Raw genomic sequence first — 26,086 nt, forward strand, 5'->3', positions numbered from 1 at the left:
TTTATTTAAATTTATAAAGCTCACAACGGCCCTTGGGCATCGTGGCGCGGTTATAGTATGCTTACTTAGTTGCGAGAAGGGTACCGATAGATGACAGTGCAAACAATGATAACAGGAGAGAGGACAATAGAGGTTCTTTGGTTACAGTGGAACAAGATAACAAGACGGGTCCAGGGTTAGAGTGGAGCCGGGACAAATAACAGTTATTAGTGATAAGTTATTACCATTACATAGGAGCGCTGGAGCTGTTTAACATTACAGACGGGTGGTGGCAGGTCTACATAATTAATTGAAGAGTTTGGTTTTCAGTACCTTACAGAAGACTGTATAAGATGTTTCATTTCTGAGTGATGTGGGATGGGCAATCCAGTTTTTGGGTGTAAGATGTTGGAAGCTGGAGCCTCCAGCTTTAGTTCTTTTGAAGGAAGGGACGTAGATCTGGTAGAGTGGTGTGTTCTAATGGGTCTGGATGATCTGATAAGTGTGATCTTTTCATCTAGATAGGGGGGGCAGTGTGGGAGAGGCACTTATGTGTGGTTGCCATGGTTTTGAATAGGATGCGCTCTTTGGCTGGCAGCCAGTGCACATTTCTTCTAGCCTGAGAGATGTGTTCCCTTTTAGGGATGCTCAGTGCTGCTCTGACGGCGTTGTTTTGTGCAACTTGTAGCTTATTAAGGTTTCTGGAGGAGGTACCTAGGAAAAGGGCATTACAGTAGTCTAGTTTGGCATAGACTGTAGCCCTGGCTATAGCAAGGCAGTTTTTGGATGACAAGAAAGGTTTGACCGCGTCGAGTACTGCCTAACTTTCCGTGTTATGGACACGGAGGAGTCACGGAATACATGTAGGGTTTTGACTGAAGGGGATACAATGATAGGCATATTGTCAATGTTTAAAGTCCTGTATTGGGGGTCGAGTTTATTGAGCGTCTCTTTGGTGCCTACCAACAGGATCTTCCTTTTTTCTCCATTGAGACAAAGACCATTTGCTGCCATGCATGTCTGGATGGCTGCGTAAATGCTAGCTAGGGCAGCTGACTCTTGTTCGTAGGAGCCGGTTAGGGGAAGTAAGACTTGGGTGTCACTGGCATAGTTTGTGTAAGCTATGCTGCGATTATCCAAGTTATTGTAGAGTGGTAAGGTGAAAATATTATATAGGGTAGGTGCAGTGCAGGAACCCTGCAGGACTCCACAGTGTATGGTAGTGGGTGCCGCACAGACAGTGTCCGAGAAGACCCTCATAAGTCTCTCTTTGATGAAGGACGAGATCCACGCTATGGCTTCAGGGGAGAAGTGGGCAGCATTTTTTAGTTGTTTACAGAGGGGATCATGGTTAACAAAATCAAAGGCAGCCGATAGATCTAGCAGGAGGAGAAGTGCCGGCTTGCCTTTGTCCATAATGTCACCGAGTTGTATCTTGAGATCAAGATTGCCTCTTGCCTAAGATGCGGGAGAGCAAGCGGGCAGAAGGGAGGAATGGAAAACAGTCGCCGGAGGGCGAAATGTAGTCACAATAGGAAGGCAGACTAGCGCAGGCAACGGAACAGGAAAACAACTCAGTTGCAACGCGCAGAGCCGCCGACTGCCATATGATGATATACGAACGGCAGCGGCCATTTTGGGAGACAACTAGACCGTGGCACGCAGAAGGGAGAAAACGTGACGGAACATACTAATGGCGTCTTTGTTTCCACCTTCTCCACAGACGCCAGTCGCCAGCGGCTGTGACACTAGCCCCCCCAGCCATGCTCTGCCGAAGGACATTCCTGACTCCCAACCAGGTCTTCTGTAATCCTCTGAATGTCCTCTTCTGCCACCAAATGATGTTTCTCCCCCTCCCATTCGAAAGCCAGTGAGAATGGGTATCCCCAACTGTGCTTAACCCCTGCCTCTTGCCTAAGATGCTGTTTGCTTCCATGAATTGTTGGATTTGGGTAGAAGCAACTTTGTCCAGGATTTTCTGCAGGAATGGGACGGTGGTGATAGGTCTGTATTTGTTGGATAGCTCAGGGTCTAGTGAAGGTTTTTTTCAGCAGTGGGCGAACCAATGCCTCTTTTAGGCATGCAGGGACTGTGTTAGAGGTGAAGGAGGCATTAATGAAAGTTTTAAGTAATGGGTCTAAGGTGTCTGTACATTCTTTGACCAGCTTGGCTGGGCTTTGCAATCGGATGGTCTGATTTTCCGCACAATGTCTAGTATTTCGGACTCTGTTACTTCCCTAAACGAGAAGAGTGTTTTCTCTGTTGCATCCTTGCTAGTGGTATAAGGCGCTGTGCTGCTGTATTTGTGAATAGATACCTGGCAGGAAGGAACACAAGGGGATTTAAAGAATCTACTGAAGTAGAAGAGACACATTTGCCATCCTTAAGAAAATGTTATGTGGAAGAGACATTTCTGCTACTCTCAAAGAATCAATATTTGAAAAGGACACTGTCGCTATGCTACCTGATATAGTCCAGGGGAAGGGAACCACCTCCTGGATTCAAGGATTGTTTGGTGAATTTTGATATTTGATTTTTACACACTTTTTGCTACATCAAAACCAGAAACACTTACCTTACACCTTTGATTGTTTATTTTTCATGTGAGGGTCAGATATGCTTTGGACACAAGGACAGTTTGCAGAATTTTGACGACACACGCTTTAGTTTTAGTTTCCTAGGTAGGGAAACTCTCTTTAGGATAGGGACAGATAGGCCTTTATCCAACCCTTTTATTTTAATAAAGATGTCTGATGTTGAAAACAATACCACTTTGTGCCCGCCTCTAATTTCAGATCCCTAACAGAACAGAGACATCGGATATCCCTCCCTTCCAAATATATCCTCCATGAACTTCACAATTGTCCATTTACCTGCCTCACAGAAAATGTTATCTCCACCCACTGAGACAACAGCACTACTAATACGATAGTCTACTTTCCACAACCACCTCCAACATTGATCGGGCTCAAAATATCCATTGCCAATGCTTCCCATACTTTCAGAGGAATATCGGAACAAATCATGGACCTTGCCCGTGCGCTCAATCTCTTGCCACTTTTTTTTACACTCCAGACAAACGTCCAAATACCTTTCAACCGTTCTATCTAGACCTGGCCATCAGTAATCCACCTTCAGGACTCCTTACGGCGTGAACATTCCAATATGGCCCATATGCACCAAATCTATCAACTTCTCACGTAATCCAACCGGAACAACCTTCCCTAAAGGTTAAGTAAAGTATCTCATCCTCAATGCACAACACGCCTCATACTTCCCAATACGCTCTTAAATCTCCTTTCATCCTATCTTTATGCAGCCACTCATTCTGCAGCCCTTGCACTGCTGTAACAATACCAGCATCCAATTTGACCACATCCATCCATTCCCCTCTACCAACAACACCATCCTCATGAATCAAAAATACCCGCTCACACCATAGCTCCTCCCAAACTTCATACTTCCCATTTACACATTGCAGTCAACAAAACTATTATCCTTTCCTGCAATTACCTCCACTCTAAATGAATGACATTGCATTCTTGCTACCCATCCTGCCAATCGTCTTGACACCTTATCTAGTCCTTTCGACTCAAAGATTGATTTTAAAGGACGATAATCTGTTCGTAAAACAAAAATCGGTACCCCACACATATGGTCGTAATTTTGCCTCTGCCCAATGACATGCCAAAGCTTCCTTTTCAATTACCAAGGACCTCTTTCAGGACACTTCGGAACATGTGATGCATATATAATAATCTTCTCTTCACCTGCCTTTGCTCATCTGAAACAACACCGCCCCCAATCCTACATCGTTCTCATGAACTGTAACTATAGACGTCTTGGGTGTGTCAAACTTGGATAATGGAATTGTCCAACATATTTCCTCCTTTATCATTAAAAATTCATGCTTGAACTTCCAATTCCACAGAAATTCTATTCCCTTCCCCAACAATTTCCTCATTTCCCCACTTGTCTAGCAAACTTCTTCATAAAATATTGATAGCATTCTAACATACCTAGAAAGGAACGTAACTCAGCCTCAATGTCAGGAGTTTTGATTTTCTTTATACCATCAACCAATTCCTCTTTTGGTCACATACCCTCCTGCGACATCTCATGTACCAAGTAGTCAGCAACTTGTTGTCTAAAAACACATTTTCTTTACCCAATGTCAAACCGCTCGCCTCTAATATTGTAGTACCGCTTTTAAGTTGAGATCATGCGCCTCAACGCACACTCCCCAAACACCAATATACCATATTCAAGGCACATTATACCACGCGCATGTCTCAGAACGATGCATGCATCGCCGTTTGGAACACAGACGAGGCTCATGTAAGTCAAAATGCCATTCTACGAAATTGAAGTACTCCCTCATGAGTTATAAATGGCATGAATCTAAATGACTCTAGCTCCAAAACAATTTGGTGATAAGCAGATGACAAATCTAATTTTGAAAACACCTTTACTTTCCTAATCATGCTCAACATTTCTCCCATATTTGGCAGAGGATGCTCCTCCACCACAACACACTTGTTCAGCTGCCCAAGATCAACAATTAACCTAATGTTTCCATTTGCCTTGTTTGCCACCACAATGGGCGACACCCACTCCACAGCACTCGTTCTTTCAATGATCCCTCCATCACACATTTATTTTTAATTCTGCCTTTACATTGTGTCTATAGGTTAAAGGCACTGGTCTAAGTTTGGATGCGTAAGGAACGCATGGTGGTAACAGTAAAGACACAAGTGATGACAGCTCAAGGGGGTTTATTAAACTATATGTAGGTTGGAAAAACGCCTAATCTAAACTTAAAACTAAGATGGGAGCAAGCGTCGACCATCAAATGAAAGTAAGGCAGTCCTAGTGGCGGTGTGTCAAATAAAAAGGGCTTATACTAACAAACCTATTGCCAAACCTTAAAACTAATACAAAAAGGGTGTGGGATAGTTTTCAGGAAAAGAAAGAAGTGTTCACAAATAATATGTCAGGATGCAATAGTTTGGGTCTCCCTTCCCCACGTTTTAAGCAAGGTGTAAGGTGGGATCTTGGAGCACAGCCTCAAGCTCACCAACACGAGACAACAGTACTGTTTCAGCTTATCAGGAACTTCGATGGCTAAGTCTCTTACCTTCACCAAAGTCTCTTGCCTTCGAGGGTCAGTATAATAACAAACAAACACAAATTTTCTTTTCAGGTATTCTTTGAGTGATGGATTCACCCCTGGGTCTCCCTCTTCTGGGGGCAGACCCCTTGTTGCGTTCAGCCTCCCTCCACAGGGTTCGCTAAGGATTCAATGAACCTTTGGGTGATAGCTTCACCCCTGGATCTCCCTCGTTTGGGCTCAGACCCTTCTCAAATTTCAATGTCTTTTTAAACCGTTCATAGTGGGCATCCCTCTACCAGGTTCACATTTGTCAACACACTGTTTATCGGGACCTTAGACTTTGCCCCTCTTTATCAGCATCCCTCGGTCAGGTTCACTCTTGCCACTTCGTAACCATCCCTCTTCCGGGTTCACTCTTGCCAACTTTACATTCACTTTGCTTTCAATGATTGCGGGATTCACTTTGCTTACTTTCTCTACAGTTCTTAGGGTCAAAGGCTTTCGACTGTCCGGGGATTTTGCATGACCTCCTGTATGACCACTTTGACCTAACTTGATGGCTCTCCTACGGCCTTCTGGTATCTGTAGTTTCACTCAGACGGGGATCGACCAGAGTCTCTCGAGTTAGGACCCATGTGGTGCCAGTTTCCTCTGCAGCTGGTCTCCCCTCAACACTTTTACAGTTCTTTAAAGTTGCCTCAACTTGCCACTTTGTTACTTTCAATCATCGTAGCCCGGCTCTTATCGGCTCTCCCCTCGACTCACCGGCTGTGATGAACCGATTGGCTTCGTTACAGGGAGTCAAGGTTGGGAACAGGAGTTTTCCTCACTCCCGCTTATCAGCGTCTACATGCTCTGTGTACCATTGACATCTGTTGCAGCACACTTGGGCTATTGTTCTCGGTCTTACGATTCCCTCTGCTGAGGTTTTGCGGGTCTGCATCGAAAAGGGTAAGGTCTTGTCTCTCCTTGTCAGCCCCTAGATATTCGCCGCCTATCTCCTCCTCTTGAACTGCGGGGTCTGGATAGCTGTCTCGTCGAGCGGTATGCCGTGTTTGTAATGTGCTCTCTCGCTCCACCTTTTATCCTTGTGGGGAAAGGAAAGAGCCATTAGCTGTGTGTGATTCAGGTTTATTGCCTGACTTTGCCCGACGATGGGGTTGGGACAGGTCAAGTAAACGGCTTTAGCGTTAGTCGTTTTTCATAATGTCTGAAAGTGCTCATGTCAGAAAGGGGGGGGGTGTACTTTGGCAGATTGTTCTATGGGATAGGATGGGGAAACGGTGCTATATGGGATTACAACCCTCTTATTAGAGGGGGTTTTGGTGATCTTGGAAGGTTGGGTTTAGGAGGGCTTTTGAAATGAGTAGAAGGGTTTGTGAGGCAAACGGGAATGACCGGAATTATTAATATGAAGTGAACAGGGGGAATTATGGGATTGGTATTGTTTTGTCTGAGCAGATGGGGATTGCGGGGAAATAGTGACTAGAGTAGGGCGTGGAAATGAATGACTGAGTATGCAGGTAGGGAACAGAAAAACAGGGATTCTGGGAGGCGCGGTTTTGAAGTGCAACAGGGTTTGGGTTCCTAGGGTATTTACCGGATATGGAAGGGATATCAGATTGGGACAGGAGAGGTCTAATGAGAGGAAGGGAGGTAGATGTAGTACAGCCTACGAAGATTTCAGGGCTCTCACCCTCCTCTCCTCCACCAGTACAATACCGCCTCTCTCGTGTTATTCCCTCGAGTACAACCCCAGGCTTCCCCATCTCAGTGAGTCTTTCTCGCGCTTTCACCCCCAGAGCTGGGATCTGAGACGATTAGCCCTTTGTTGGCCACCTGAATAAGGATTTCTCGAGGTTCGCTATGCGAGATACCTTCAGGTATTTCAGGAGATGCCACCAAAACACTTCCTTCTCTCAATTATCCGATGGACCATTCCTTTTAGTCTTCTAATTTGTTTTGAAAATAGTGATGCAAACATCTCCTCCACTGTAGAATTTTTCATGGCACTGGACGTTAAACAAGGGGAAGCCTGGTATAAGAGCATGTAGCCTACACACAATTCCAGCCAACGTCCAAGGCAGGTCAGCGGCCCCGCCAGAGCCCAGAGGAATTACTATGTGATGGCTGGAGACATCAAAATTATGACCTGGAACATCCAGAGCCTAAATAATTAGGTTAAAAAACAGAGGGTGATCACGCATCCAAGAAGACACAAGGTGGGGATCGAGTTATTACAAGAGACACATCTGAACGAACATAAACAAGGGTAGCTGGTTAGAACACAGGGCGGGAGGGTGGTAGTGGGTTCCACATATACGACATACACTAGGAGGGTCCTCATCTGGATAGCCCCATCAATCCCCATCAAACATCTTAATACTAAGACAGATGACAAAGGGAGGATGATTATAATAGACAGAATGTTAGAGAACCGGGAGGTATGCATAGTGAATACTTAAGCACCCAGCCACAATGCCACAATATTTTTTAAGTCATTATATGCGAGACTCAGGTCCTGTAGAAATGGAGTCATGATATGGGGCGGAGATTTCAATTGCACACTAAACCCCACATTGGATAGATCTGACACGAGGTAGAAAAGACCGGCCCCACCAGGCAAAGTTTTAGGCACCCTTCTGAGTCATTTTCAGTTAACAGATAGTTGGAGGTCACTTCATAGGGATGTCAGAATACTAGCACAATGGGATAAGCTGGGCATGTTCAAATCATGCGAAATATCTAGAGAGAAGCCATGCACAAGGGGATACACCAGGGAGAATGCTTGCTTGGCTGTACAGAAGCAGGAACAAGAAATCCCCAATATACTCCATCCAATCCGCAGAAGACAAAGAGGAAACCACACAGGCAGGAATTAAATAGTTTTTGGAATATTACAGGAGTTTATATACAGATTCCCAGGTAGACCGCAAAGATGAGCTGCAAGAGGCGCTAGATCTTGTTACCCTGCCACACCTAGATGATCAGCAAACAAATATGCTGGAAGAGCCCATAATCACAGAGGAAGTCCTAGCCACAATAAGAGCATTGCTCTCCGGAAAGACCCCAGTCACGGACGGGTTGCCAGGGGAGTTTTATAAGGCATATGCAGGTAAATTAGCGCCACTCTTAGACAAAGTATACACCGAAGCATACGAATCGAGGATCCTCCCAGATAGTATGAGGGAGGCCTTGATTATTCCGCTCCTATAACCAAATAAAATCGCAACAGACTGCGGTTCCTATAGACCACTGTCTTTACTGAACCAAGACAGTAAAATCTGCACAGCAATTCTGGCGGATAGACTTAGGAATGTAATAGCCAAGACTGTACACCCGGATCAAACAGCATATGTTCCAGGTAGGACTATTTCAGCGATCTTATAAAGGCTGCCTTGCGTCTTAAACAGCACAAGAGGCAGGACGAAACACTGCGCCGTAGCTTCATTGGATGCGACCAATCAGTTTGATTCAGTCCACTGGGACTAGCTGTATGCTACTAAGGTCAGGAAGTGAATAGGACCGCGCTATATGAAGTGGGTGAAACTAATATACACCCAACCTACAGCCAGGTCAGGACAGGTTCCCCTTTCTCGGACAGGTGGCAGTTGCATAAAGGTACTAGACAGGGCGGCCCTCTGTCCCCAATGTTGTACATAATTGCGGGAGAGCACATTGAAGCATTTCTACGTCAGGAATACAGCAAAGCCGGAAAAGACATCGACTGGGTCAAGCATATAGTGTCCATGTATGCAGACGATATGCTATTATACCTGAGAAACCCCAAACAGAACCTACCATATGTGTTAGAGGGCTTGAAAATGTTGGCATATTGACCGGGATGGGAATTAACAAGAGCAAATCCTGCCTCTTCCCGCTAGCAGAATTGGCTGCACATGGCGACGCGTAGCTGCCGGCTCTCCCCATGCTGTGGAGTAAGAACTCCTTCAGATACCTAGGGCTAAACATGTATCACGAACCCAAGCTATAACACAAATTCAACACAACACAGGCTAGAGAGGGCTTGATCAAATCTATGCAATTCTGGGGTAAGTTACTGTTGTCGGTAGTGGGAAGAGCGCCTCTACTAAAAATGGTAGCACTATTGAGGCTTATGCATTGCTTCAGGAATATCCATTACAATATTCCCAAGAAATTCTTCCTAGACCTGGAAAGAGAATGCAGGGGCTTCTTATGGCAGAGTGGGAGGAAACAGTAGAGTGTGAAGACATAGAAACTATCATAAATATCTCTGAGGGGGGCACGCTATATCAAGAATATATGAGGTATTGACAGAGCGCAACTCGAGGGTTGAATTGAAGTGCAGGGGGGGATTGGAAAAAATTGGGGAAATCATTCGAAGACAAAGTGGCAAAGAATAGTCCTGTATTATAAGAAAGTATCTAGAAATGCTAGGGTACAGCTGCTCCAACTATACATTACACAGGGGGCATATTTAACACGAGCAGCAATAGCAAAGTTTAACGGAGGGCGTAATCGGGTCTGTCCTAAATGCCAGAAAGAAAATGCAGGCATGATACACATGTTTTGAGAATGTCATAGTATACAGGAATTTTGGAGGCAAGTAGCAAATAAAGTGGCCCCGGGAGGCATTAACCTTGACATCCAGTCCCCGGAGGCATGCATATTGGGGCTCTTCAAGATAGGCACCAAACAAAAAGCCACGGGGAAGATTAAAGACCTAATATATGTGTTGGCCAAACGCAGCATAGCCATGCAGTGGAAAGCCACAAATGGTTTGAGCACCAACAGATGGTGAGAAGACCTGAGGAAATGGTCAACAGCAGAAACGGGGGTGTGGGAGAAGGCACTAGGGGAGCAAAAACAAGAACTTGGAGCAGACATACTACAGTGGATTGCCCTAATAGTAACATTTTTCAATCAGAGTAAGGGCGAAACCGCGGTCATGACAGTACAAGACGGGGCCAAGGCGAGTGTGGCGCAAGATGGGAACTGAATTTTGTAAGACTATACTCAGGCAGTTGAGGGTGGGGGGAGGGAAGTTGAAGGGTGAACAGTTTCATGTTTAGTTTGGAAATAATGTGATTATTTATGCCACTGTATTGTAACTGTTACATGTTTAAAAAATTAATTAAACAAAACAACTGTGAAGCACTGGTGAAGGTGGTGGCATAGTCCACCGCCAGCTGATCAGTGGCAAGGCCTACCATGCCCAGGACCATTGAATCCTGGCATCAGCTGAAAGTTACTAGAACCAAAACCTGCTGTCTATGGCCCCTTGAGCCATGACAGATGGATATGGGACAACCTACAAAATTGACCTAAGGAGGCTACAACAAAGTAACTACTCAGCCAGCCAATACAAGAAAGAAGTGCAGGAGACGCATGCAACCATAGTGACATTGAGCAACATTTACATGACTGATAGGAGGTGAAACCCAAGAGCAGATAGGGGGAGATGGAGAGGCTACAGTATAGCTCACATTGTATTTATTTTTGGTTTGCTTCCTTCTACCATAATCAGCCCCTTGGCTTATTTTTATTTGTCAAATAAAACAATTTGAACAGCAACCTCTTATGCTGAGTTGTCTGTTGATCCATTGACCATGACAAAATGTAAATGTGGAAGTGCTAGCAGCCCCCCAGAGAACATCAATCTCCTCCTCCATATGAAATCAAACTATCCTCTCACTCTTGAAAAAGAATGGCAGCCATGCCACACAGTCTGGCATCAACAGGAAATTCAAAATGAGGCATTGCTTTGTTGGAAGCCAAAGTTTCTTTCATGGATTAAAGCACCACTTGGTAAACTTCGGTCCAGCAGCAAAAATTTACAAGATCTCAAGTGGCACAATGGTAACTTATTCATGACTATTTTTGGTGACTGGGGCTACAATGGTTACAGATGTACCGTTAGAACTTACTAGGACGTTTTTCCTTTGAGTGTTGCTCCTTGCTAAAATGGCCGCCTCGTTCACACTGCTTTGTTAGGAGCGTGCGAGAGGCATAACCATAGTTACCAATGTTACTTACACGGCTGTGGGGCACCCAACCATAATGCGGTCTGCTGCCCAACGGTCTGTGTGTGAGTCACAATACAAGTGAGTGGATTTTGCGCCATGCAGCGTCTGGAGTAATAGTGCGAATTCTACCAATGCGGATTTACAATCCTACGGGGAGGACTCTAGCGAGCCGGTATGCATCGATAGTGTAGGACGGATGTTGCCATGGTAACTATCTGCACGATTCTGCTTGCTCTCAAGTAGCTCGAGTGTAGCTAACTGAAAACGCTGCGTCTTCATTAGCAAGTCGTATTGTTTCCTATACCTTTGTAGAATCCTTTCCTACCTGAAATCTGAGAACCAAAGAAGTCCAGCGAGACTGGACGGCGTGAAGCTGTGAGAGTTCTTTGGAAAAATCACGGATCCTTGGCCATATATAATTGTCACTTCTTTTTGGGTGTATATAAATAACCTAGCTATTAACTGAGGTTATTTCTTCACGAAGTAGAGTTCAACAGAGCCAAAGAATCTCTGGAGGTTAGTTTCTCTTTACATCTATTAGAATAGTGTGTTGAAAGTAATGGTAGGATTGTTGAGAATAACTATGCATCATTGTTAGTTGTAGGTGAACAGATGAAAACGTGTGTACATTTTGTAAAAGAAAAAGACAACTTGAGGCCCTGAAGATGGATATATTCACGTATCCAAAACGTGTTGGCAATTAAATTAAATCCTTTAGAGTTGACTGTAGCAAAATAATCTGTAGCAATTGCCTTTGAGAAGTGACAGGTTACACTTGTGTTTGTTTTTGAGTTGTTAAGAATCCAGGTGGTAGTCTGGTTTTAAATTAAATCGATGCCCTGTTTTTGAGAGAGTTGGTAACCACCATCTCCTCTTCTTGAATATCATTTGTATAAATGTAATTAATTTTGTTGAATGTCTTGAATAATATGATTAAGAGGTGCAAACTAAAAAAAAAAAGTTTAAAACAAAAGTTTATTGACGTTGACAAGAAGCGTGGATAAAGCATCCACACACAATCACTCACTCACTCTCTCACTCACTCTCCTTCCATTGCCGCTCAACTGCTCATGACGGAACATGCTCATTCCTCCATTCTTGATTCCAGGACACTCAAATACACGCACTCCAAAATTCATCCTGTGTTTTAACACAAATAACTATTTACACCACACTCTCGTTGCTGGGCTTAAATGAAAGAACCGAGCCCTTGAGCTTTGCTGGAGCAAATCCAGTGATATTGACGTAAGTAGGCCTACATAAGAAACCAGAAGAGATGAAATCCCCTCTTCTTAAACAAAATCAGTGTGGCTGCCAATCCATCGGCTGAACTGTTCAGTACCTACAATGAGCTCAGATCTCCCTTTCCTCCTTTTTTTTCTTCCATATCATTTTATTAACCTTTCAAAATTTTAACCACACTCTCCACCCCCCCCTCCAAGAGTCTGAACCGCCTTCCCTTGTGTTCAGTCATTCCCCTTCGGATCGAGATTTCACTTGTCCTCGTCGGTTTTACTCCACCAGACCCAACCATCTCATCCTCCTCGGGCACCAGGCCATCCTTGCCCCCTTCCGAAGAAATTGCATTTTCTGGGACCAGTCCTCCCAAAATCTTCTTTGGTCCCCTTGCAACGAATATGTGGCTCATTCTAGTCCCACAAAGTTCCATACCTTCCCCATCCATTCATGTTCCAGTGGGAGGGTCCTTTGATTTCCATTTTTGTGCCACCCCAGCGCCCCTGCAATCATTAATATTACGTAAATTTTACACTGCGCTCTGGAAGTCAGCTCCACTAATTGAGCCCCCAACCCCAGAATTGCCAGCCCCCTGTTTTCTCCTGCCTGCCAGCCCAACGCTTCTCCCAGAGCTTCCCATACCAAGTTCCAGTATTCCTGAATAACCGGGCAGTCCCATCAAATATGGTTCCATGATCCCACCATTCCACATTGTCGCCAGCATAAGTCGGGTACCGTCAGATAGAATTGGTGCAATTTTTCCTGTGTCAAGTGCCATTGCATCATACATTTTACCCATATTTCCTGGATTTGTATCGACCTTGCTAGTTTGGATATATTCCCCCACAAACACGTCCACTCCGTTTCATTGTTCTCTCGACCTACTACCTCATGCCAGAGAGTCATATCTCCTAACCCCTGGGTCCTCTCCTTGTTTGATAATGCTGTATAGTGCCCCCATTAGGTGCCCCTTTCCCTCCTCTGTGGTTAGATATTTCTCAAAAGGAGTCAGGGTGCCAGTCGCTCCCTCCCTCATACCCGGTTGTATTAGCCAGTGCCTTAAGTGGAAGTATCTGAACCTCTCTTTCTCGTCTAGCCCAAAATCCTTCTTACACTGGGGGAAAGATTTAATCACTGGGCCCTCAAACATATCCTGAATCTTAGTGCACCCTCCCTCCCCCCATGCCTTGAAGTCTTTGCCCCCGCAACCTGGGCAGAAGTTGGATTGCCCAATACCGGTGTAAATGGGGAGGAAAAGGTAGTGCGGTGGGCTCGTCTTATCACCTCATCCCAAGAGTCCTCCCCCACCCGCAGGATTGCTCTGAGAAACATCTTGTATTTGTATTTTATTTATTTATATAGCGCACCTGGCCCTGGGGCATCTTGCTTGGCCTATCCCCTTTTTGGCTGCCATATATCCTTTTTCTATCCTCCCCCCCTATTACTGCCCTTCCATTTCCCCTCCATATCTTTCCCCGGTCATCCTTGAACCAGTCACTGAATACCCGTATTTGCGTAGCCAAGAAATATACTCTTAGATCCGGCTCTCCCATACCTTCTTTAGCTCTCGGCATCCACATCACTCTTCTAGCCACCCTTGGTTTTCTGTTATTCCAAATAAATTTTCCTGTCAACTTTTGGACCGTACGGAAGAACGAGGTGGGAACCCGAATAGGGAGGGTCCTAAAGTAGTACAGCAGCTGAGGGAGGAGAGTCATTTTTATTGCGTTTATTCTGCCCATCCAGGCGATCATTAGTGGTCCCCATACCATACCATCCGTCCAAGGAGCTGGTGAGTTTTACGCCCAGGTAAGTAATGATTTCTCTGCCCATGTATATGTGAGTTTTGTTTTTAGCCCCTCCTCTATCACCTTTGTGGTCGTAAGGTCCAGGATTTCCGTTTTTAGGGGGGGTTTATTTTCAGCCCTGCTACCGGAACAAACCGTTGAATTTCCCTCTCCAGAGCTCCTAGCGAGTCCTCTGGATGTGTCAGAGTCAGCAAGATGTCATCAGCGAACGCCGCTATCTTATGTTGCGTGTCCCCAAACGGAATTCCCCGTATTTCCCCCATCGCTCTTATTGTTGCCAGAAAAGGCTCCAGAGAGATGGTGTTAAGCAGGGAGGACAGGAGACATCCCTGTTTTGTGCCCCTCTGAACCTGAATGGGTTCCAACAGGTGTCTGTTTATCGCCAGCCTCGTAGAAGGGTTCTATTGATTTTCTTTGAGCTTCGTTAGGAATCCCTCCCCAACCCCAACCGCTTCATTGTGTTAAACAAGAACGCCCACTCAACCCTCTCAAAAGCCTTTTCTGCGTCTAGGGCTACCAATACTGTGGGGATATTCTTTTTATTGGTCTTTTTGCTGAGGTGTGCTATTCTCCTCGTGTTGTCACTAGTCCGCCTGCCTTTGATAAACCCTCACTGATCCGGGTGAATTATGTTTGGTAATGTGTTCCAAACGGTTCGCCAGGAATTTTGTGTACATTTTTGCGTCCACATTGATTAATGCCATCGGCCTATAAGAGCCGCATGTTGTGGGATCTTTGCCTTCTTTTGGAATCAGTACCACCTTGGCCTCCTCCATAGTGGGTGTTATTTCCACTTTTCTACTTGTATTGTTAAGAAAAGGAACCAAGTGAAGAATCAAGGTTTCCCTATACAGCTTACAAAGTTCTGCAGTAAAGCCTTCCGGACCCAGTGACTTTTTGGCCGGTAAGTTCATGATGACCCTCCTTCCTTTCTCTGCAGTGATTTTCCCCTCGAATAGTTCCTTTTGTCACTCCGATATCTGGGCCACTGTTATCCCTCCAGTGTACCTTAGTTGGCTCGGTTCGCTAGGCTCAGCAGAGCTGTATTACTCTGTAAAAATGTTTGTAAATTCACAGACAATATCCCTGGTTTCCGCGCTGGTTCCCATGCCCTAGACCTTTAATTTTAGTAATGGTTCTGGTCTTCTCTCCCTTCCTTAACATTGTAGCCAAGATCCTGTCAGATGTATTGGCCTTAACATAGTATTTTTGTTTTAGAAACAGTGTTCTTTCTGCTGCCTTCGTCTGTATTACCTCCAGTTGGCCTTTTATGGCCCTATAATCCTTTTAAATTTTCCAACAATTTCCCCCTCCCATGTTGGACATTATATTCTTATATTTTTCCTCAATGTTACTCTCCATCTTTCGCATCTGTGTGTCTCGGCGAGCATTTATTGCTATAATTTTCCCACAGATTGTGGCTTTAAAAGCATCCCAGCTTGTCTGTTCCGTTATTTTCCCCTACACTATTTTCTTCAAAGTACCTAGTGATCCCCTCGCTCAATTCCTCAGTCAGAACCTCGGCCTTAAAGTATAGAGGCTATCTCCATTTCCAGAAGCTTGGAGGACAGTGGGTCCCACGCAATTTCATTAAAAGGGGCGCGTGCTCCCACCTCCAATGAGCTCACCCATCCCAGCAACCTTGGAGATACCCACACGTAGTCTATATGTGATGACTAGTGTGCATGAGAAAAGAATGTAAAACCCTGCTTACCCTCTTCCCCCCCCCTCTCTTTCCCTCCAGGTGTCTACCAGAGCCAGTCTCGCCATTTCCTCCTTTAGTTCTTTCGAGTGTTTCCCTTGCGCCCCTTTCGACTTTGTGGATCTATCCTTGCTCTGATCCCAGGCTATATTAAAATCTCCTGTCAAGATCATGGGTCCCTTTGCAAATTTCTCCAATCTTGCCATGGCCTGTTGGAGAAAGGAATCTTGGCCTACATTTGGGACGTAGAGAGTCGCTAATGTATATGCCTCACCCATCCCCTTTATATTTAAGGCCAGGTATCTTCCCTGGGGCTCCCTGTCCGTCTCAGTCACCAGGAAGTCGGAGTTTCCCCTTAAGGCCATCAGCACCCCAGCCTTCTTGTTATTAACTGTGTCTTGTTAAATGTAGGGAAAACCTTGTATTCTAAGGCAGTCCCTGTCCCTGGTGTGTACGTGTTTCTTTTATCGTTATAATATCGGGGGCCTCCCTGCGCAGGAATCTCTCCACCTTTTTACTCTTCCGAGGCAAGTTTAGCCCCTTTATGTTTAGGGGACAGAAATCCTAATGATTGGTGGCTATCCATTCTCGACGAGGTGATGGGTTCCCCTCTGTCACCCGCTTCTTTTGCATCCGGACTCCTCTTCCCCTCCTCCCTTAAGCCCCCTCCCACCGATAAGCCTCCTCCCCTCCTGCCCAGTCCCCCCGGGCCTCTAGGCCCCCTTACCCCGTCCCCAATTCTCCTCATAAGGTGAGCCCCTTTCTCCTTCCAGCCTCTGGTACATCGGTACCAGAGGGTTTCCCCCAAACCACTGTGATTCCACCCCCCAACCCCCGCTGGGGCCCTTACAGTCTCTCCATTAATGTGCCCTCCCTAGGCTTACCTGCGCTTAGCCCTTCGTCCTCCCATTCACTGCTTCTCTGGGCTGAGACTTCTCTCACTCTCTACCTGTCGCTGGACCCTTCAATAGGAGTTACCCCCCCTGTTTATCCCGCTTTGATCTCATCACTGTCGACCACTCCCAACTCTTATGCCCAGTCTGTGCCTTTGATTGCAAGGGCCTGCTAGGTTGATTCTTCGATTCCCATGATCCTCAGGCCTTCTTCATAAGAGGTGATCCGGACTTGTTTCCCCTGCCAGTGAAATAACATTCCAAATGGAAAGGTCCACCCACACCTTATGTCTTTAGTTCTGAGCTCCTCCCTCCTCCTTTTGGCTAGGGTCAGCTGTGACAAATCTTGAAATAATAGCAGTTCAGTGCAGTTGTAAGATATCTGTTTAGCCTTCCTCGATTGCTGCACGATCTGTTCCTTCACTTTATAGTCTTGAATGGCTGCCAGTACATCTCTGGGCCGGGCTCCTGGGTCCAGTCTGCAGGGACCAACCCTATGAATCCTATCCATCTGTACCTCAGGCTTTCCCTCAATGTCCAACAGATGCTCGAATACGCTTTTCATTACCGCTTCCAGTTCCTTGTCTTGTACCTCCTCTGGCAAGTTTATTATTTGACCTATTCTCCAAGTCGTCTGTCTGGAGCTCCAAATTATATGTTGCAGTGGCCAGCTGGTCCAACAAGGTCTCTGTACGTCTTGAGTCCTCCATCAGCTCCTGTATTGCGTTCTCATTTGTATCTAATCTCTCCTCCATTTTATTTACATGCGGTTTTATCTCCTGTAATGCTGATGCCAGATCCCCCCTTATAATGGTTGTCTGTTTCTGGAGGGACACAGTTATCATTTCCCCAAAGTCTGAAATATTGTTTAAGGAATGATTGGGTAACCAACAGCTCCTGGTCATCCTCCATCTGGGATTCGCTCAGGTGTGTCTGTTCTTGAGGTCTTATGTTTACTTGTGGAGAGGATCCCTCTTTACCCCACATTTTGGGAAGACTGCTTTCGGGAAGTTTCTTCGATGCCTTCTTTCCGCCTTACTTTAGAGATTGTCCTTTATCCCCCTGTCCTGTCGTTCTGCAGTCCTCTCAGGCTGTTCCTGTATCCCCTGCTCTGAGGGTGTTCCGTCCGTGGTCCACTGACGCCTCGACTGGGGTGGCTCGACCCCGCAAAGCTTTCCTGGTTGTATTGCCAGTTGTACTGGGGAGGGGGACCCCCCTGTAATTCCAAGGTCCAAGGGGGGAAGGCAGCAGAACCACCTTACTTCACTTGGGGATACCTTAAAATCTCCTGCGGCTGGTTCCTGGCCACTCCCAGTAGCCCATGTCCCGGAAGCTGGGAGCAACCCCCTTCTTAAAACCCAATCCCCCTAGCACTTGAGGTAGTGACAGCTGCTTCTGGGTGGGTTCCCCATATTCCTGGAGGTTCCTGCTTGACCCTCTCCTCTGGTTCTCACTTTCCTCCTTGGTTCTTCCCTCCCTCCCTCTCATCCCACCTACCCCCCAAGTGGCGACCTTGGCTGGCCCCTCCGGGTCCCGCTGCTTCCACTCTCCTGATAGTGAGGGGGGGAGGGGGTACTTCCCGGCCCTGTCCTATATTAATTCTTCTTTCAACCCTTATAAAAGGCAATGTATCTTCCTGCCCTCCCTGGGTGCTGGGGCAACTCCTTCTGTGCTGATGGGTATCTGAGGGTCGTGGGCTCTGCCACGTAGCCCTGATGGCTGCTGTGTTGGGCCTCTGTGCTGTCCTCGGTGGCCACCACCCAAGATGTATTCCTCGGCTCCTCCTCCTCCTGTTCTGCGCCGGTACTTACTCCCGATTCCTCTTCACGCACGTCGCCGGGGGCCTCCTCTGCTTACCCGGTAGTCGGCAGCCCGCCACTGGGTATCTGTGGTTGGGGGGAGGTCAGCCCCTGCTCCCACAATGGGATCTCCTGCTCCTCTCCCCCTTTACCAGCGTCTTCCTCATCAGCCGCCGGCCGCCACTGTGGACCCGTCTCCTCTGGAGCGCTTCTGCAATGCGGGTGGACCAGCTCCTCTTCTGCACAACGGGGGGCTCACTGCCCTCAGCTGCTACTTGGCAAGCTGAGTGGCCTCTGCTGCTTCTTGACAGAGCGCTGCTTCTCCAAACTCAGAGGGATAGACCCCTGGGGACTTGTTGCACCACAACTGTGGGGTCATCGCTTCGTTCCACCTCGGTGGAATAATCTTGGCCCCTTTCTATCACGGGCTGTAGAAATCAGCTGCTGTTGCCTGGGGAGGGCATTCACATTGATTCTTGGCTTGTCACGAGCCCCGGGGGCCGGTAGAGCATCGACTACGGTGCTCTACCCCCGGTGGCCATTTTGGATTCCTCCCTTTCCTACTTTATTGAGGATTGATGGCATCAGCCTTTCTAGTATATCCAGATCCATAGTTCCTCCTTTCTGGGATCCTCCTGCAGCTGCCTAATATTCCATATTCACTACTATTTCTTGGTGAATTGCATGAAAAATGCCACCGAACAAGCACTGTCAAAATCATTAAGTCCAACATCTACACCTTAGTGCTAGCCCTAACTGCCTTGGTCAACAGCTGTTTGCAATCTGGTGGCTTCCTTCTTTCTATGAAGAAATCCTAGATCACTACTCTCCTGAAGAAACCTGATGATGATCAGAACATACAAACAAATCATCGCCCAATTGAGAGATTATACCCCCTTCATTGGCAAAATCATTGAAACAGTGATGCAACAACTGCATGGATCCAGTGAGTTGCAGAGTCTTCTTCACGATGTTCAGTCTGGGGTCAAGTCAGCTAGAGGCACAGTATCGGCCTCGCTCTTCATGATAGAAAAATCATGATATCTGTGGATGCTAATAACCTGAAAATTCTCATTCTTGAGTTATCAGTGGTATTTGACACTGTCAACTATGACATCCTCCCAAGCCACCTTTAAAACTCTGTTGGAATTTCAGTCTTAACTTTATCTCATCCTTCTTGGAAGACAGGAAGTGCCAAGTCCCTCGATACTCCCCATCCAATCCTATAGAGTCCCACGGTGCTCCATTCTTTGCACAGGACTCTTCAACACGTATCTTAAACTGCTTGCCGATCTCATTATGTCACATACTACCTTCTTTCACGTGTATGTGGACGATAGACTAAACACTTTTAGCCTACATGGCTCACCTCGTGTTTTGCAACAGAGACTTCAAATCCAGAATTGGAGGATTGGAGTATTGAAAATTGCCTCTGCCTTAACACACTGAAGATGGATAATTTTATCCAGCAACTCCATTCCCCCTTCCTTCCTCTTGGTTTGGCCACCTTCTCAGAGCTCCACCAACCACCACTACCTCAACCAAAAACTTGAGTGACATCTTCAACAGTCGTCTTTCATTTGCGAAGTTCCATTTTCAATTCCATGTCTTGGGAGGTTGAAGGTGTCCCAGAGAATCCAGATCACACCAACTATGGTACCCTCTGGTAACTATTGAAATGGGCTTTTGCTGGGCCTAAACAGTCCACACTCAACTGAAAGCCTTTCAGAAAAATAGCTACCAAGCTTATTCTTGGTCTTATTTGCAACCATAAAACATAATCGCTCTTTTTTTTAAAAAAAAACTTTATTCATGTAACTCAGTACAACACATTATTTGTTCAAGTACTTTTCGCCATACATTTTGTTTTCAGGACCTGACTTCAAGGGCCTCCTTAGAATTGTCCATCTTTGCTGCACTAAGTTTCTTTTATGTTATTAATAATAAACAAGCCCAACAAGCTTATCACCAATTATCAAACAAAGAAGAAGAACCGCAAGCCCCCTCACCCCCCTTAACATAACAAAATAAATAAATCTGGCTCAGAACCCCTCTTCTGTCTGGCAAACATATGTTCATTTTCCAGCATTGTATGCAGCATTTCCATCACTGGCTCATATTAAACTCATGTTTTTAAGCAGTTGCGGCTTATAGAAATTATGTTCTTTATCCCAGACATATTCATGAAAGGGGAGCCAAGTCCAAGAATTTCTGGTATGTCCCAGCTTTTAGAGCACACACCTTCTCCACTGCTAATACGCCCTGATGTTTAGACACAAACATGCTACTATAGGTCCCTCTATTGCTTTCCAGTTCTGGGCCAGGATCACACGGGCCACTGTCAATAGGTGTATGATGAGTGCTGCAGTAGCCCCACTTGCTGCGTAGTCCCTTCCACCTCTGCCCCCAAAAGTATCACTACTGACGATTCAGGTAATTGTGCCCCTGTAATCTTTTTGGTATGAGCTAGAATTTCCTACCAATATATTATGGCTCTAGGGCATGTCCACTACATGTGACCCAAGGTTCCCGTTTTCCCGCATTGCCTCCAACATAAAGGAGAGTGATCCTTATTCATTGCATGTAGCCTCTGGGGGGGTGTAGGAGGTCAGGTACCATCTGTGACAAATTGTGTATGCCGACTCTTTTATAATTGTGCATTTACACGACTTGTGGGCTCTCCTTAGATTTGTCCCTATTCCTCTTCTGTGATGGTATGGTAACGACCATATAATCATGTATGGTAAGTCGTCTATATATTGCGTTCTGTCTAGCAATCTGTATATTCGAGATCCCTTTTGCCTAAGTCCCCTCTAGCATGCTTAGTTCCAGTCCCAGTGGTGCTCTTGTAACCACAACCCTCTTTACATCCCTCTGTGCGAGATCCAGTGTCTGATCTGAATGTATTTGTATCTCTCTCCGTCCCCTATGTGGAATTTCTGCTTACATTCCTTTAAGAGTAGAGGATTGCCATCATGGTAAAAGTCTTCTAATTTTAATCTGTCCCACTCTTCCCATCTTTCCCAATAGGCTACATTCATTCCGGGGGAGAAGTCTACATTATAGCACATTAGGCTCTGTGGTCCCAGTCCCGTGGCTATTTTCCCCCATTTCAATGCCAGGTCCCATTTTTGGAGTGAATATCGTGTTGCTTCTAATAGTTGGCCCACCGCCACTTTATTCCCGGTATGCAAGGATTGCAGCGCACTCAGAGGGAAAGAGTTAACCTCTTGCTCAATTTTTCTCCAGCCCTTGTCTGTTTCTGGGTTCCTTCATCATAACATGGGTGCAAAGTTGGGCTGCTAGGATATACCTCTTCACGTCTGGGGCTCCCAGCCCTCCCGTCCATATGGGTCGAAGGAGGACCGATATCTGAACCTGAAATTTCTTTTTATGCTAAATAAAGGAGATGATCTCCTTTTGTAGGGTTTTAATCATCCTGGCAGGTATATTTATGGGGAGAGAGCTAGTGACATAACAATCGGGGTATGACTGTCATTTTAACTGCTGCTATTCTAGCGAACAATGAAGGCTCCTGTGTGTCCCATCTATGCAGATCTTCTACTAGCCCTTTCCAAAAGGGCGGGATATTTGCCCCGTATGATTCGGTGTATCTTCTTGTTAGTTTTATCCCCAAATATTCTATGACTTGGTCTTCCCAGAGTGACCCATACTCAACTCCTGGATTTCACTCTGGCTATTAGTTATGTTGAGGGCCTTGGACTTATCAAAATTGATAGTGAACCCTGAGATCTCGGCAAATTCCCGTAATCTGTTTATCACACTACCTCTGCTGGCCCCCTCTCAACAGTCACATCAGATTCAAAGTTCCCTGCATCATACATATGGCATATTTGAAAAAAGGGCACCATTTATTTAGGGGTGGCAAATAAATATCTACCACTTTGGTTCCTGAGATCTGCTGGGGCTAAAATGATTGTAATTTCACCATACAAGTTGAAAACGCTCAAAGGCAGAACCCCTTTGTAGCTGGAGCCTCTTTTAGGAACTATCTCTTTCAGTAATCACCGAAGATGTGGCAAATCCTCTGCAATTCCATAAAAGACTCAAAACCTTACTCTTCAGGATAGCGTTTGGAATGGACTCCTGAGCCTTCAGATACGGATTCAACATTGTGTTTGTTTTTTCTGCACCGTTTGCTCGCAAACACGTGTGGCTCCTGACTGGCCACTGACTGGCTCTTACCATTGCTTTTCTCTTCCTCCCCCATCCTGCACTTAACTGTTCTGAGTGTTTCCAAAGCCTCTGAAGATCAGATGTCTGGTAACCTTCCCTTGGGTTTTGAGGAGGCTCTGCGAAGTGGCTGTCATAGTGGTTGACACCTTGTAAAACTCCAATAAACAAATAAGGAATACCACTTAATTTTTCCTAACAGTGTGTACACAAAGTACTCCTGCCTCTTTCACACATCGCATTGACTGTGTGCATTGCAGCAACACACATTCAGAGAATAGGCATCACTAGAGTGAAGCTTTTCATCCCTGCAGATTGCGTACCTATAACCATATGATGAGCATGCATACAGCTTTATGGTAAATAATATTTGTTTCAAACCTCGTATAGTAAGCTTGCTATATAATTGAGAATTCATTTCTTTGTCTCTCTGGTAACGCCGGAATTCATCAGCTGCTTCACGCACCATTGTAACAGCAAGAACAAATCCCTGTAAAATAAGTGAGAACCCATGAATGCCTTTTGCATGCAACATACAGTACAGTATAGGCAGCATAATGCAAGCATATAAAGTTAAGTAGAGGGAGAGTTCAGGTTTGTATGCTTAAATGACATGTTCTTGACTAAGAAGTCTAGATTGACATAAATGAAAAGTTGAGTTTCCCCAAGTATGCATAAAAAACAAATTAAAAAGGACACAGTATAAGTCTTAAAATACATTTTCAACAAACATCACACAAACAAGACTTTTTTATCCATTGCACTTGAATGTGTATATTTACTCAAATCAATTTTCTTGAATTCAACCAATTTAATAGGATGTGACAATTCCAGCGAGATCGGTACGAGGGAGAGGGAGATTTGGCAGGCCGGACCGCCACGTGCACCAGATGAGTGCAGTGAAATGCTGCTGACGCCCAGCCTGAACAGCCCAGAGAGGCAGAGAAATCGAGAGAAGGTCACGGGAGGATGACACAAAGCCCAGTGGAGAAGCTGCATAAGCTATTTTGCCTCAACTGAGTTGTGAGAATGAGAGTGAGTCTCAGTGAGACGGCATGATGCCCAGCGAAGAAGCCGCATAAGAAAGACTACCCCAACCGAGCTGCGAGAACGAGAAAGTGTCTCAGTAGGACGCTGAGGAAACCACCAGAGAAGTCACAAACCAATTTGCAATGAACGTGCTGCCAGAGGAAGAAACAGGAAAGAGGAGGATTGGAGAGCCAACAATGAGTCCAGCTGAAAAGCTACATATGCAACTCTGCACTGACCAAGCCGCTAGACCAAGAAGGAAGAGTCTCCAAAGGCTGACACAGAGCCCAGCAGAAAAGTCACGTAAACTAGACTGTTCGGACAAAGTGACTAGGACGAGAGATTCAAAGCCCCGGGACACCGGCAGAACATGGCAGAAGAGACACATAAGCAACTCCCCGAAGACGGGTGAACCAGCAAGGCTCAACAGCCCTCCCGAGAACACTACTCGAGACATTCTGGTACGCCTTCACTCCAATGGAGGAGGAGGCAGATCAAGGAGGGAGGAAGAGATAAAAAAAAGCCCAAATTGAGGAGAGACAAAGAACACCACGTAGGAGGGGAGTGAGAAGGAGAAGAGCCCCAGAGTGGGGAGAAACTGGGAGTACCCCAGAGAGGGAAAAGAACCAAGAGTGGAGAAAGAGGAAGCATATCCCAAAGAAGGGGACTGAGATGGTGAAAAGCCCCGGAGCACAGAGACTGAGGAACTGTTCCAGTGGGGAGTAAGAAGGAAAGTAGCCCCAGAGTGGTGAAGAGACTGGCTAAGAGAACCCCAGAGCGGGGAGGAAGAAAAACTGAAATAATCCATGTGGGGATAAAAGGTGGAAAAGAATCCCAAAGTGGAAAGAGGCAGAGAGGCCTGGGCTGCAACACTATGCTAGCATTCCAACACACCAAGAAAGTGTGGGCTTTTGTTTTCCTTTTTAGATAGGGAAAGTGGTTACGTTTTTGTAGGATTCTGGACAGAGGACTTTGTTAATTTACAGACATCCTGATTAGCACCCTTTGGACTTTCTTTCATAGAATAGGGCTGGAGCTTTAGATTTAAGGAAAGATTACATGAACTCGATAACAAATAAAACCCTTAAAACAGTCAGTCTCTCTCTCTCTCTCTCTCTCTCTACTGACTGGAACATAGCTGCTTGCTTTAAAAATGCTCCTTGTGCACTTTTTCTCACCTGCTTGGAGGACTACAAGATTTTCCTCAGGTAAATCTGTCTAATTTAGGGGTACCAATCATCTTACTTCAGAGACAGTGCAATAATGGAGAACTTGATGTTGATGAGATTGAAGAAACAGCCACGGATGGAGTTAAAAAATGTCCCAAACAAAGTTTGGGCATGGGAAATGGGACATCCTTTAATATTCTTGCTAGCCAGTCTCCAGGGAGGAGAATGACACTTAACATTTCTGAATACTAGCCATGTGTGAAAACAGCTGGAGGTTATTCAATGGATGCTAGAATGCATTCTTTTTCACAAGAACAGTCTTCCGGAAACCCCTTGTATGATGAGACCAAGGCACTATGGTTCCTTTCTTAAAGAAGTGTTTCATCTCTGCATTTACGAGAGATCTCTCCTTTGCAAAACAAATAAGGAAGGTACATTTTATCTGAACCTCAGTCGCAGAAAAATATCAGAAACTCTTGTATCATTTGAATTAGAATAATCCAAAGATCCACCTTTGCCAGTAGTATTGGAAGAGTGTCCGCTTTCCGTTTGCTTTTAAAAGTGACCAACATGCAACTACTAAGTCAGCTGTGGAGATTCTGTTTCTCAGTGCAGCGAGAGGTGTAAAAGGGCCAGACCATTACCTGGAGAGGAGGAGCTGCTGCAGAGCGAATCAGCCACTGGGCGGGAGCCAGCCTCAGATCTACACTGCACGCAGCAGAAGCCTGCGCAGTAGCGCAGAGCCAGCACACCCTAGAGGCAGGACCACATTGCCTACGTGGGGAGCAGAAAGGACTCAGAGCCTGCGGAACACTGCCGGATCCAGAAGGGCAGGGAGCCCAAGACTCTAAGGTCTCCAATGGCGAGAGACTGAACCATTGCCAAAGCAGCATACCGGCATGCCTGAACTATGGCGTCCGGACAGAGCAGCGGACGAAGAGGACCGACAACCCGGGAAACGCTGTTCCATCACAGCAAGAGCAGCTGCCTTCCACAATGGAAACCACCACGGACAAGAAGGTATGCGGTTTACACCATGTAGAGGGAGGTCAAGCTCCAAGGCACTTTGGAATGGGGTGAAGACGATAAAAGACCAGAAAACACATTTGACAGCCCATATGGGACTAGAATAGACCAGAGAACAAGTGAAACGGCC

General features: G+C 45.9%; 1 protein-coding gene across 2 annotated transcripts in view; it reads right to left on the bottom strand.

Annotated features, from left to right (window-relative positions):
* The window catches only part of ATP9B (ATPase phospholipid transporting 9B (putative)), a 3,609,114-nt gene that overhangs the window by 2,908,298 nt on the left and 674,730 nt on the right, over positions 1–26,086 (bottom strand). For both annotated transcript variants that reach the window (XM_069620656.1, XM_069620655.1), the window contains exon 5: positions 23,114–23,222. In XM_069620656.1, the coding sequence (XP_069476757.1) occupies positions 23,114–23,222 (109 nt within the window). The remainder of the gene's footprint in view (positions 1–23,113; positions 23,223–26,086) is intronic.

The sequence above is a fragment of the Ambystoma mexicanum genome, chromosome 5q (assembly GCF_040938575.1).
Source record: "Ambystoma mexicanum isolate Mex_15411 chromosome 5q, UKY_AmexF1_1, whole genome shotgun sequence".
Classification (NCBI taxonomy): Eukaryota; Metazoa; Chordata; class Amphibia; order Caudata; family Ambystomatidae; genus Ambystoma; species Ambystoma mexicanum.